We start from the raw sequence: 14,134 nt of genomic DNA on the forward strand, positions 1-14,134 counted from the left end.
TTCTTTTTTTTCTTTTTCTGTGTCTTAATTAGCTTTTAAATTGGGAAGTTTGGAGATGGTATACCAAAGAAGTTTTATCTAATGCCATCTACAGCAGCTTGAAAATCCTATCGTTGGTAATAGTAGAAGCTTTTTGGGAGAAATGGGTGTATTAACCTCAGGTGCTATGCTACCCGCCAGGACCACAATAACGAAGAAAGTCTGGCCCCTTGTCCTGGGGAGGCGCTCAGGGTCTGGTGAGCGGGGCGGGGGAGGCAAGCAAGTAAACCATTAACCTTAATACAAGACAAAGAAAATAAGCACTAAATATAGGAACTGGGTGGTAAGAACAGGGACAGGCAGCAATGAATGCTGATGGAGGGATGAGAGGAGGCTTTATGTCCACTGTGCCGGGCCTCACTCTGGACTGCAACAATGAACTACAGAGGGCAGAAACTACCATGTGCCCAAAGTGCTGTCAGCCCGCAGGGCCTGGGCCATCCAGGGGTAGCCGAGCCACTCTGAGGGGAAGAGGCTGTGACCCTTGGCAGGGGAATGGGGAGAAGCCAGATGAAATGGGTCACACTGGGTCCAAGGGAAAGCAGTGGCCCGGGATGAGGCGTCATCACGCAGGAGATCCCAGCCCCGGGGACAGCCTCTGCCATTACCTACTGTGAAATGTGGCTAATGATTGGCAGGGGTGAGCTGTGGGCATTTCCTCAGTCCCAGGTTGGGGAGGGGGCGGTTGAGTTCAGCCGCAGGAAATGTGGGTGGGTGGGTCTCAGCTAAAAGGGAAGGGAAACTAGCACTTATTGAGTGCCTTCTAGGTGTCGGGCACTACAGAACACTCTGATCTCTGTAACTCTGCGAGTATTTACTGAGCACTTACTGTGTGCCAAACACTATTTCAGGCATTGGAGATAGAGTGGTCAATAAAGTGCAAATCCTGGGGTGTCTGGGTGACTCAGTCAGTTAAGCATCTGCCTTCGACTCAGGTCATGATCCCAGAGTCCTGCAATCGAGCCCTGCATCGTGGCTCCCTGGTCAGCAGGGAGTCTGCTCGTCCCTCGCCCTCGGTCCTCCCCACATTTGTGCTCCCTCTCTCTCTCATCCTTGCTCTCTTTCTCAAATAAATAAATAAAATCTTAAAAAAAAATTAAAAAATGAAAATCCTTCTCCTCATGCACAAATAAATTAATATTTGACATAATTTCAGGGATAAATACCTATCACCTAGTTCCAGGGCTCTTTTCTCAGCCTTCTCCCTGAGTCTTCACACTGTCTTCCCTCTGCACGTGTCACTGCCTGAATTTCCTCTTTGCATAAGGACATCTTCATATTGGATTAGGGCCCACCCATATGTGAAGACCCCGTCTCCAAATATGGCCACACCCTGAAATAGGGGGGTTAGGACTTGAACCTATGAATGGGGGAGGGATACATTTCAGCCCATGACCCTGAATGTAACGTAGTTTGCTCATTTTCATAAGCATATGATTTTCAGTCCTGCAAAGCATGAGGACAGCATAAGATATTGACCCAATCTCCCGTGGATTGGCACTTGACTGGGGCCATTACAGATAATGCTGCTTTGAACATTCTTTTGCCTGTAACTTGGTGCACGTGAGTTTCTGCAGGGTTTAGAGCTGGCAATGCAACAACCGAGTCATAGGGGAAAGTTTATCTTCAGCTTTCAAAGCTATGGAAACAGTTTTCTGAAGTGGTTGCACCAGTTTCTCCTCGCTCCAGCCCCAGACTCTCCTATCGTCATCAGTCTACTTTCTCAGCTACACTTGCTATCCTCAGACTTGTCCATGTTAACCAGGAGGTAGTCTATTTTGCATTTCCCTGATGACTAAGGGGGTTGGGTATGCTTTCACATGGGGTGCCTGAAGCTCCCATTTTGTGAAATGCCCATCCAAGTTTTACCAGTTTTAAGTTATCTTTTTAATCTTTTAATCTCTTCACTTTCTACAACGCTCATGGCAATTTTATTTTAAGGGCACGGTTACCACTTTCCTGCCACTGGACTTTGGTTCGTACCATCCGTGTCACCCCACACATTTGTAGTAACTTGACTCTAGGAGAGCAAGGCTGGCAGCTTCCTCCCTTCCTTCTCAGAAGTCTCTGGGCTTCTCATGCAAGCATTCCAACTCCCCCCTCCAAATTCCCACCGCCACCTGTGGACAGAACTTCACACCCCCCCCAGTTGTAGCCTCTCTTCCTACCTGATCTGTTGCTTGGCCTCCCTCCCAGGATTATGATAATTGAATGAGATGATGTGCAGATGTTCAGCATGGTCCCTGGAATCCTGCATGCTCTTAGTAAGTATTACTTCCCTTCCCCCTTCTTAATGCTCTGCAGAAAGGAAATAGAGTACCATTTACCGGTTGCTACCTGAGTGCCAGGAGGTATGCCAAGGACCACTCACTGCCCATTCATTACCATTCTCTTCTTCTTTCTTAGTTTCAGACTTTGTTCAGGGCAGGAATATGCACTCTGGGCTTTTCCTGCCTTCCTCTTTCCTGATGCCTGGAACTTGGAGCTCCAGCAGCCATTTGGGACCATGAGTTGTTGCCCTAAATGGTGAAAGAGCCAGCTCTGTGACACAGCAGAGCCATCAGACCAGACCTTGAAAGACGACTTGCCTCACAACAGAGAAATTAACCTCTGTCATCTTAAAGCATGAGTGATTTGGTTTTCTATTATATGAGGCAGAACCGGAGCCTGATACTTACGAAAAGTACATGTTTTTGGTTAATCATAAGCATGTTTGATTGGGCTAAATTTTCCTGCTTAAAATTATTTTTGCTGGTAAGTAAATGATAATATATTTAAGTCTCTACACTCAAATTTATATTTATCAAACAGCCCATTGGGTCAGTATTTTCACACAGCTATTAGTAATTGAGACATGGCATCTCAAATAGCCAAGAAATTAATATTCCTTATGATAAAAAAGTATTCCTTATTCTTTATAAGAAGTTGTCTTTTTTATGGGGGCGCCTGGGTGGCACAGCGGTTGAGCGTCTGCCTTCGGCTTGGGGCGTGATCCCAGCGTTATGGGATCGAGCCCCACGTCAGGCTCCTCTGCTGTGAGCCTGCTTCTTCCTCTCCCACTCCCCCTGCTTGTGTTCCCTCTCTCGCTGGCTGTCTCTATCTCTGTTGAATAAATAAATAAAATCTTAAAAAAAAAAAAAAGAAGTTGTCTTTTTTATGACAGCTACTCGTAGACACATGTCAGGATACTCAGAAAGTAATGAATTCATTCTTTTCGTTTTTTTTTTTTGTTTTTGTTTTTTTTCAGAGAGAGAGAGGAAGGGAGAGATAGGTAGGGGGTGGGGCAGAGAGAGCGAGAGAGATTGAGAATGTTAAGCAGGCTCCGCATCCATCACGGAGCCTCGATCTCACAGCCCTGAAGTCACGACCTGAGCCAAAATGAAGAGTTGGACATTTGACCAACCGAGCCACCTAGGCGCCCCTGAATTTGTTCTTTTTTGAATTGAATTAGCAGCAAATACTCACAGAGAGCTTCCCTGTGTAAGTCAGGTAGGCCGCATCCTGTTCAAAGTAAGACTCTCATGTCACGGCCCCCGCCCTCCTTGTGAATAAAGTCACAGGTCATAGGTCACTGCCAGTGAGCAGATTAATGTGTTTGGTTCTTTTTTTTTTATTTTAATTTTTTTTATTATCTTATGTTAGTCACCAATTGTGTTTGGTTCTTGAATCATCATTAAAATAGGAAGTGACGTACACGTGCATATGTGCGCATGCTCACGCACGCACATGCTGAGGCAGCCATGTGTACTGGATTCTGACTGTAAGGCCTTGGATGATTCACTTGATCTTTCTGAGCCTGTTTCCTCATCTGAAAATGGTGACCTATAACATGCCGGTATTGTTTTGTTTTGTTTTTAAGATTTTATTTATTTATTTGACAGAGAGAAAGAGAGAGCACAAGCAGGGGGAGAGGCCGAGGAAGAAGCAGGCTCCCCACTGAGCAGGGAGCCTGATGCGGGGCTCGATCCTGGGACCCTGGAATCATGACCTATGACCTGAGCCGAAGGCAGACACTGCACTGACGAGCCACCAAGGCACCCCAACACGCATGTATTGTGCAGACAAAAAGAGAAAAATGCATACAAAATGCCTGCTAGAAACGAAGCAAAGGTGAGTGTGTTTTAATTTTTTGACAATAAGCTAACCTGGGGCAATGAAGACTGATCTGTCCCCTCGGCAGAAGATCTTACTCCTTACTCAAGCCACTCGCATCACCCCCTGCCCCAGCCAGGCCCCAGGGGGAGAGGCCACCGACGCCCTGACCCTGAGGCCCTGGCCTGGGTTGGGTGCCGGGGACCCCCCACATCCCCAAGGCTAGCAACACTCGGCAGCAGTGAAGCCCAGAAGAGCTGGGTGTAAGTCCAGACTCGGTTTCAATTTTTATTTAAAGATCCTAATTTCTGGACGTTTATTTGGGGGATTACAGTGGTGGCTTAAGCTCCTTTAAGACATTCTAAGTTGAAGTCTTTCCTTCACTTGGCTGCTAAAGTTTAATTCAGTCTAATTATTTCATATGGCATCGACTATAATAGTTTCATAATTTCTAGTATATTAAGCACTTAATATGTTGTGTCATTTGAAATCACACATTAAATTCAGCAAAGTACATTTTAATGAGAGTTAAGTGGTGTGAAAATATTGATACGATGTAATGGTTCATCTTGGTGCTCCTCTGTTCTAGGTCTGTTCCCGAAGCACAGATGCCTCGCTCCCCAGGTAAGGGAAGCATTTAACTGCCCGAGGCTGGGATGGGTGCCTGGCGAGACAACTGTCCTACCTTTTGCCACCTAGCACTTTACAGTGGGATTTCCCACTGGGCCTCATGACCCTGTAAAGCGAGCAGGGAAATCCTCACTTCCATCTTAGAGGGGAGGAAACTGAGGCTGACTGCTGGCCCTCGTAAATATGGCCCTTTTTAGCTCCAAGAAGGTACAGCTCCCTGTACCACAGCTGCTGTCAGTGTGACCTGGGGGGGGGGGTGTCTGGACTCCACGGATGGCGGCCAGAGAGGGAGAGCCTCCCAGAACCCTCCACTGGGACTCCTTTACTCCATCTGGGTGCAAAATGAGCCCTTGGAGCCAGAGAGATCTGGGAGTAAATTCCAGGGTCGCTGACTAGCAGGGTCGCTTTCCTCTCCAGGCCTAGGTTTTCCCCATGAGCAAAAGAGGAACAACACTCTCCTGGGCTTACCTCTGGGCCACAAAAAGGAAACAGAACTTCAGAAGAAAGGGCAAGGATTCACGCTAAGCTCAGTGAACAAGAGTGAGTCTGCGTGCCGTCCCCTCCCAGAGACACGGCGGGCCGCAACCAGGGCTTTCCACATCAGACCCAAAGCACTGAGGCCCTCTGGGCGAAAACAGTCCTCATCGCAGCTATGAAAAGGAGGGGTGGGGAGAAAACGAAGGAAAGGAGCTACTACGACTAAAATCTAAAATGTTCTCGTAGCGAAGAAACAGTCCTTGCAGTAGCTTTAAAAAGAGGAGCTAGTTTCACTTTTTAAAAAGTTTGATTCGTCCAGAGGGTTGCACAATTAAAGACCAAAGAAGAGTAAGGAAGTGGTTATACGTTGAGGGTTTGGTTTTTTATTATTATTTCTTTTAGAAAGAGCACAAGCTGAAGGGGCAGAGGGAGAGGGAGAAAGAATCTCAAGTAGATTCCGTGCTGAGCGCAGAGACCGACCCCTCGACCCGAAGACCACAACCCCAGCTGGAGCCTAGAATCAGATGCTTAACTGACTGCCCCACCCGGGCGCCCCTACGTGGAGTTATCTGCATACCCACCGTGAACTCCCACACACCCAGGGCCTAGTCCAAACACTTCCCACGCAGCTGCTCCTCTCAGGTGCTCCCATCAGCCCTGCGGTTACTGTTCAAACAGCCCCGCTGGGCACCCAGCACAGTCACCATCCCACAGGTGGAGAAATGGCCAGATGTTTACAAAGCTCTGGGCGCAGAAAAGAGATCTGGGAGAGAGTGAAAAGTGTGGCCTGGGCTGTGGTCCCCAACCGCCTCCAAATGCAAACTGGGAAGGGGCAGGATTACAGGGCAGCACTGGGGTCAGGCATCTGGGAAGGATTAGAACGGCTCTAACCACAGCAGGAGCCAAACCCAAGAGCAAGGGCTCCCAGCACACGGGGATTGGGGGCCTGGAAAGAGAGACTGCCTCTGGCCACAGCTGACCCTGCCTCTTCCCCAGGCCACCCTCTGAGCTGTCGGCACGCACAGACCTTGTTCTACCTGCCCCTCCCCCCACCGCTGGCTTTCTTTCCTGTGAGGCAAAGACAGAAGTATGGAAAGACTCACTGACACTGGAGTGATTAGGTGGGAGAGCCAACTTCAAAAGAGATCTTAGGAGAACGAGGTTTTAAGTCAGAGCAGCCGCTGCTCAAAGGGATTTGTAGGGCCTGAGGGGTGGGTCCTCCTCCACACCCAGAGCCCCCCTCCCATCGCCCCATTCTGTGTCTGGGGCCTTAGGAAAGTCTGGGCCAGGCCTGTGAACTCAGCACTTCCCTGCCCTACAATTCTGGCAAACACCTGGATGCCGCCAATGCCCCTTCATCTCCAGGGTCCCCAGCACAGAGGAGGCGGCCTTGGCTGCTTCTCCACACCCCTGCTTCTTCCTCCCTCTGGCGGGGTTGAGGCCCTTCTTATTTCAAATGACTGACATACGGAAACACTCCATGCTCCCAGGCTTCAGGGGAAATACTCTAATAACGTTAGAGAAGCCTAAGATCTCCTGTCTTCACCAACATGTTTTCCATATGAAACAAGCCCATGTCTTCATTTATCAAAATGTAGTTGAACTTGGCTCCGATCTCTCCCACTCGGATGTCTCTCCATGTCAGACAGGATCGAGGGAACCACTCTGAGCTCTAGAAGTTCTACAGCCCAGGACATGCACGAAGACTGTCGGGACTCAGGCCACCTCCGGTCTCAGAGTAGAGGGGTGACAACAGCTCTGAGGGCCAGCAGGAGCCGGCGTCCCCTGCAGCTCTGAGACCGCGCACCCGTGGGGACACATACTCCTTGACTTTTACTGTCCATCCGCATGGGGTCTCCAGGGGGCAGCATCCCCTTGGTTCTGTCCGCACTGAGTCTCTCCACCCTCCTGTCCTCCACCTTCATGTCACGTGCAATCCACCTCCGCCCCTCTCACCCCTACCCTCCCCCTTCCTCCATACTGGGCCTTCGGGGTTCAGGGGCACGTGCTGCAGGGTTGCTCAGGTCCCAGACCCTCGGTCCACGGCAGCCTCTGTGGACTGTTCTTGGGGGTCTTCTGTGCCCCAAGGATGATCAGAATTCTCCACCCTTCTAAAATAGAAAACAAAGCATTGAATGTTTACATCTTGCTAATTATAGTCTCAAAAAAAAGTCCTTCAGTTACCCAGTTACCAAAATAAATAAATAAATAAATAAATAAATCACAGCATGTCAAAGCTGAGAGAGATGTGAAAGATCATCTCCAGGGCAGTTTTGTCACTTTGCAGAAGATAAAACAGGACCAGAGAGGTCCAGGGAATTGGGCAAGGTCACAAAGACAGATGCAGGAAGGAAAGGAAGCGAGAACTCCGACGTCGCCCCACTGTGCTACAATGGCTCAATAAGAAAAACAGACCAAAAAACGCCACCGCTGGCTCAAAATAACACATGCTCGTGTAGCCAGAAACGGTGAACAACCTGGTCCATCTCCTGCTGGTTTTTGCAATAAGGCAGTTATGAACCCACGTGATGTCCTTGTCACCGTGACGTGTGCGCATCGACTGTGATGAAAAGGCTCTTCTTCTAAATAAATGAATAAAAACGTGGATGCTAATTGAAGATTAGCATCATCTCCCATCAATGCTAATACGCTTTTTGGTTATTTGCAATTCCCTTTTGCAAATCTGAGGGAAACATCATTGCCCAAATTAGCTCTTTTCGCTCAATAAAGGCCATATTAGCATTCTGAGGTTTGTGTTTGCTTACTGCTTATTTAGAGAGAGGTCAGATGAGAAGTGGGGCAGCCTGCACCTGATTCCCATTTCACTGAAGACAGGTGGGAGGGGCTCCAAGGTCCCCAAAGGCCAGGCCAGGTGCTCCCTGGCTGTGGCTTGAGTCAGGCTCACAGTGCCGAGCCAGAGCAGGGCCCCTGCACACCAGTCACCTCCACAGTGGCCTCTCCTTCCTGAAGGACTTGCCCGGATCCGTGAACGGACTCAGGTGCCTCCCGGGTCTTCCTCTGCCTGGTACTGTCTGCCCTGTCCTCTCAGGGCTGCATCCATTATCAAGTGACAGCTCAAATGTCCCCTTCCCTCCTGCCCACTTTCATGCCCCAGTCACTGTCTATCCCCCAGGTTCTTCCCTTCTGGTCCGTCTCAGCACTGAACTGAGAATGCTCTGACATGTTTGCCTGGCTCCCCTGCTGGAACCCAAGCTCCATGCAACCACACACAACACAAACCACTGCTTGTTGGCCCTACAGCCCGAGCGCTGACGTCATAGGGGCTTGGTATTTGGTGAAGGAATGAAGGCAGGAAGGAAAGTCTGAGCTGATAAGGCCTTGGGAGCATTGTCTAGGTAAGAGAGAAAGGAGGCGGCACTCCTGGTCCCAAATTTCTCTTAGCTCGAGTTCCACTGTGAAGAGGAAATGATCGGTTTTTGAAACCAGACTTGCCTCCAAAGCTCAACATCTTTCACAACTGGCAGGACAATTTTGGCTTTGATTAACCAACTAGAGCTTGTTTCCTAACCTGCATATTGAGAGGAAGGACAGGGTTCGGGTTAAGGGCCCGGCCCAGTGCTGGACCAAAGCGCGGTGACCTTTCCCAGGCTGCCACACCCCGAGTCACACTATGGAAACCCTGGGCCCCAAAGCGGGCCCGTTCCCCCTTGCCCTTGGCTCCCGGCCCCGGGCGGCGGTCCCGAGCACTGCTTCCGCGCTGCAGCCTTTGGCCACCCTGCCCAGCCCCTTCCGGTTCACGGTCCTTGGTTCCAGCTCTGGCCCGGGTCACGGGTCCTGGAGCGGGGACGGTCCGACCCGCTGCTCGCAGCCGATTCGGGGTCCCCGACCGGGTTTCTACGGGGCCCTCGTGCGCATCACTTCTCCCCTTCCCCCCAGCCAAAGGCCCTGGTGCCGCCGCCGTAGTGTCGTAGGCCACTGTGCCGCCGCGTTCGCGGAGGAGCCCCGCGCGCGGCCCCTGGAGGACCAACCGGGCCGGCGCGGAACAGACGTGCGAGCCGCGCGCTCCACGTGACCGAGCGTGTTCCCCGCGCCCTCCGGGGGCGCGCAGAGGTCGGGCGGGCTGAGGGCCAATTTCCCATGGTCCCTTCATTTGCATACGAAACCTTGGGGGTTTAGGGAAATAATTAGATTTAATTTGGCCGTAATCACAAAGATATAATTACTGTGTGTACTGTTTACAAAAGGTCATAACGCCTTGAATATTTTGGGGTTTTGAAAAACGCGGAGTGTAGTCACCATAACTGAAATAGTCTTGGTATTTCCAGCTTTATATACTGGCCGAGAAAGCTTTTTNAACGCGGAGTGTAGTCACCATAACTGAAATAGTCTTGGTATTTCCAGCTTTATATACTGGCCGAGAAAGCTTCTCGATCGTGCTCGCTTCGGCAGCGCATATACTAAAATTGGAACGATACAGAGAAGATTAGCATGGCCCCTGCGCAAGGATGACACGCAAATTCGTGAAGCGTTCCATATTTTCCTACCGGAGTTTATTCCCTACTCTTCCGTGCAAGCACTTTCACCTACAGGTTTTATCTTTTGTTTCACAAGAAGGAAACTAGTCCCATCCGTGCANTCCGTGCAAGCACTTTCACCTACAGGTTATCTTTTGTTTCACAAGAAGGAAACTAGTCCCATCCGTGCAAGCACTTTCACCTACAGGTTTTATCTTTTGTTTCACAAGAAGGAAACTAGTCCCAGGAGAGAGAGTACGAGGAGGTGGGGCGTAGTCAGATTCTCTCTTTGCCTTGCTTTCTACGCCTGACCCCAGGCTTCGATCTTTCCCCACGTTGCCCCTGCTTCCCCCCTGCACTATCCTGAGTCCTACCGCACCTTACACTTAAGGAAACGGATTTGCCAAAGTTGACCCGCTTCAGGTCCAAAACATAACAGGACCCTGGTGCTACGATAGACCCAAGGGGACTGTAACAGGAACGCGCAACAAGACACCTGATGCTGCCTCTGAATCTTAAAAACATAACAATGCCCACTCCTTATTGAGCACCTACCACGTGCCAGGGGCTTCCAATATCTCCTGTTAGTATTCCTGACAGGCCTGCCTTGTGAGTACTATTGTCGGCATTTTACAGGAGACCCTGAGAGGTAAAGCAACTTGGCCATAATCGTGTAACTAGTAAGTGGCTGCTGCAAGGCCAGGCAAGCCCTTTGGAGGCACAGGCCCTGAACAGATCGGGACCCTGCCCCCACGTAATGATTGCAAAAAGCACGGCCCTACTTAGTAAGATGGGAAGGGGAAAAAAGTCCAGTAAAGTTCAGATTTCCTGCGCTGACGTTATCAATGTGTTTTGAAATACCAATTTATTTCCAGGAGAAAAAATGTTGGTGCCCATGCTTCGCCGATGCCTGAGCGCACACGTAGTGGGCCCAGCGGTCTCTGCAGCCGCTGGGAGAGCAGCTGGTCTACCTCCAGGGACCGCACAGCTCCCAGGCTCCGGCTCCCTGCAGTTGGGGCAGGCAGCAGACGCGGAGCCCCCGAGCCGCCCTAGGGCGGCGGCGGGTCCTCTCCCGGCGGGCGCTCGGAGCTGCCAAGCAGCGTTCCATCAGGCATCCATTTCTGTTCCCTTCAGCGGAGGTGAAATGATCCTTTCCAGGTAACAGCCGAGAATGCGGGTCTGTGGGACCTCTCACTGAGCCTTCTCGGCTCACGGCCTCCAGTGCATGGAGTTGGAGGGCAAGCTTTGGTTTTCCTTTCTTCCCCCAAACATGCCTGGTTCTTAGGAGGAAGTTGAGTAATGGCATGAGTGGTTTTCAAAGTCTCCTTCTGAGATGCCAAACAGGAAAAGGACCAATGTTGGCGTGACTCTCTGTCCTTCTAAAGAATCTTTTTATTCCACTTGGTATGACCCATTGTCTTGGAGCAGAAATGAGGAAACACAGGCAAGTCTTAGTCCTGGCTGAGACCTGGCTGACTTTCCTGGCTCTGCAAAGTTCTGTGAAGAAGGTACCCTCTCCCGCCTCCTGTTACAGATGGGGAAGCTGAGGCACAGAGAGATTCAACCACTTGGGCAATGTCACACAACTAGTAAATGGCAGAGAAGGGATCGAGACCCAGGAAATCTGGCTGGAGAGCTTGTGCTCTTAACACTACACCACCTTGGATGGTGGAGAGTGAGAGAGAAAGCTGTTTAGAATGAATACAAAGAGCATAGGGGTTCAGTTCTGCTTTTGCTGATGTTCTGAATTCAAGGACTGGGGTCGTATTTTTGCAAAGGATCGAGGCTATACTTTAGATCAGGGTGGCTGGGTAGGTGGACAGGTATGTGCTTGGTGAACCTGCAAAATGGGAAGGAGTGAAGGAGCACCCTCTTTGGCACACAGCTGGAAGAGGAAGAAAGTTTTCCTAGGCTGACAATCTCTTACCAGACACCTGCCCCCCCAATAATCCTATTGATGAAGGATCATCTGAGCAATAAACTTGTGCTTTATTACTATGATGCAAATGAGCTTAATTGCCTCCCAATAGCTGTTGTCCAGAAGCACCTAGGGACTCCTCCCTTCAGATACTTCCAGCACTCCGATGAACCACGGAATTGGAACCCCTTCATTTAGACGTCTGTTGAGCTACTGGGATACACTGGGCCCTGTGATGGAGATCACAAGCTGAGCAAGATGCGGCCCCTGTTGGCAGAGTACTTCCAAGCCCATGGGAAACAGACACACACAACCAAGGAGAACTCAGAGACGTGAACACCCCGAGTTTCATGAACCAAGTGCCGCAGGAATCCAGAGGTGAGTCCCAGGAATCCAGAGGTCTTCCAACTGTTTTTGTTTTGTTTGTGTTTGTTTATTTGTTTGTTATGCCGACGGTTTACCCGGATTTGCAGGATAGATGGAGTGGGGGATTTCCTGGGGGGGGGGGGATGAAAAATCAAACCGTGTTTGCCTGGTTCTTTATCCCCAGGCCCTAGACTCCAGAGCCGGAACTCCTGTGGGCACCTCCCGGAGCCAGGACTGTGAAACCGAACACGTGGATAGAACACCCAGGAGGACGTTCTGTGCTCCAGGGCCCTCTAGCCCCAAACCCCACTTTTTCTCCCTAAGACAAGGCTTCCTAGTCTGGGGCCTTCAGACGTTGGCTGTAATACCTAAAACGTGTCGCAAGGTGGCAACGTTGTGGCGAGAAATAGACTTTTTAAAAATCCTGGGGTTTTTTTTCAAAGCATATTTTCCCTATTAATGTTTCATTTAACTTAATTAGAATCTGGTAAACTAATTAAAGTAGCTACGAGCCCCGCAATCAGCAATAATTCGTATAATTATTGATAATTACATCCATACCAATCGTTTGGCTATTAACATTTGGGGGAGAACAAACCACTTCTGAAGGGATGAGGAACCCAGGAGGGTTTTGCGACAAAGCTTTCTGGGTCCGACCCGCCTACACTTCCAATCTGCAGAGATTCCAGCCCAGATGGGGCGCCCTTTCGGTAGAGCCCCAGCTGCCTAGGGTTTTTTTTCCCCCCTCCACTTTGGGGGAATTCGGAAGGGGAAGGTGAAAAGAGGTATTTGCTGGGCTCCTGTGTGTGGGCCACGACCACGGGACTTCCTGCCTGGGTAGTGCCTGTAATTCCCATTTTACTGAGAAGGAAGTGCGGCTTCCTAAGGTCTGGCCACGCCGAGGGGGTAAAGGCTCGTGTTCTCCCCCACACCTGCACTGTTGTACGAGTGCGACCACCGCAGGCCCCGGCACGCCCTGAAGACGCGAGTCACTTCCTCGCGTGCCCTCAGTTTCACCGTTGGTACAGTGGGGAATTGATCTGGTTGATTACACCCATAGGAAACGTTCCTGCTCCCTGGAGGGTTCCTGCCGGGACATCGCGCCTCCCGAGGTGACTTCTTCCCTCGGCGACACCTCACAGTTTAGCTGGAGCCCTCACCGCCGTTACCTCTGTCACGTCCTCGGAATATCCCGGGACTGGAGGAGGGCTGTGAGCCCCTGCGCAGGGGGCTCCGGAGACCGGCCTCCTGCCTCCGCAGACCGGCCTCCTGCCTCCGCAGCGCGCGTGCGGCCTCTCGCCTGCGCCCCTTACCCGCAGCCCCCTGCTCGCCGCCCCGCCCCGCCCCGCCCCGGGCCCTGCAGACGCCCCGCCACCAAGCTTCCCGGCCCGTGCAGCCCAGAGCCCCCAGGCCCGAGGGCCCGGCCCCGCGGCGGGGGACCGGAGAAGCGCACGGAGATCCCCGGGATGTCAGAATGCCGGGTCATCGGGGGGCGGGCCTCGACCCGCGGCCCTGCGCTCTGCTCCGCTCCCAGAGCGCTTCCCCGCGCGCGGGGGTAGGAGGTCCGAGGGTTTTTAACGTGGGCTAAAACGGAGGCCTAGGAGAATAAAGCGGGCGACCCAGAAGTACCCTTGAGAGTCAGTCGAGGAGGTGAAACTGGAAGCCAGGGCTGAATGATCCCCAGTACCGGGCGCTTTCCCGCTCCAAGCACACTCTTCCCCCCACCCCTCTGCCCAAAAGAGTGCGCTGCAGTTTCCACGCTTTATCTGTAGCCTAACTAGCAGGTGCGCTGTGGAAACTGAGGCCGACGAGAGGCCTGCAGCAAGGTGAGGCCTCATCAGCCGCGACCAGGAAGCAACCCACCCCCTGTCACACACACACACACCCTGACACCCCTCATCCCCCAGTGGAGACGACCTGACTCCAGCGCAGGTGGGCCTCACCTGGCTCCTTGGGCTCCTCCAGGTCCGCACACCCTCTCGGACTGAAATGGACAGAACATTAAAATCTGCCAGCGATCGCTCCGTTGGGGCAGAGGAGGGGCAGGCAGGAGGACCTCTGCGCACGAGCGCGCGGAGTCACGCCCTTGCCTTCGAGGCCTCCCCTCCCCCCGAGGTCCCCCTACGTACCTCGCCCC

At 51.6% G+C, this 14,134-nt stretch overlaps 1 protein-coding gene, 1 long non-coding RNA gene and 1 other non-coding gene across 3 annotated transcripts; 2 read left to right on the forward strand and 1 right to left on the reverse strand.

The window, feature by feature from the left end:
* Window positions 1–4,712: 4,712 nt before the first annotated feature.
* LOC117802447 lies at window positions 4,713–9,349 on the reverse strand. The gene is made up of 2 exons (XM_034661698.1): window positions 8,768–9,349; window positions 4,713–7,820 (listed from the first exon to the last, which is right to left on the reverse strand). The coding sequence occupies exons 1-2, from the start codon at window positions 9,347–9,349 to the stop codon at window positions 7,776–7,778; spliced, it is 627 nt and encodes a 208-aa protein (XP_034517589.1). The 3' UTR covers window positions 4,713–7,775.
* Window positions 9,350–9,632: 283 nt separating this feature from the next.
* Window positions 9,633–9,739, forward strand: LOC117802530. The gene has a single exon (XR_004625899.1). It is a non-coding gene; the product is annotated as a U6 spliceosomal RNA (small nuclear RNA).
* Window positions 9,740–10,742: 1,003 nt separating this feature from the next.
* On the forward strand, window positions 10,743–12,525 carry LOC117802220. The gene is made up of 3 exons (XR_004625283.1): window positions 10,743–10,871; window positions 11,744–12,009; window positions 12,182–12,525. It is a non-coding gene; the product is annotated as an uncharacterized LOC117802220 (long non-coding RNA).
* The last annotated feature ends 1,609 nt before the right edge of the window (window positions 12,526–14,134 follow it).

The sequence above is a fragment of the Ailuropoda melanoleuca genome, chromosome 5 (assembly GCF_002007445.2).
Source record: "Ailuropoda melanoleuca isolate Jingjing chromosome 5, ASM200744v2, whole genome shotgun sequence".
Taxonomy (NCBI): domain Eukaryota; kingdom Metazoa; phylum Chordata; class Mammalia; order Carnivora; family Ursidae; genus Ailuropoda; species Ailuropoda melanoleuca.

Excerpts from the sequence above, each read along its gene's own strand:
- LOC117802447 (XM_034661698.1), bottom strand. The coding sequence starts at position 9,349 with ATGAAGGGACCATGGGAAATTGGCCCTCAGCCCGCCCGACCTCTGCGC. Across the intron at positions 7,821-8,767 it reads TCCTTCCTCTCAATATGCAG|AAGAAGAGCCTTTTCATCAC; the intron begins GTTAGGAAACAA and ends TCATTTATTTAG.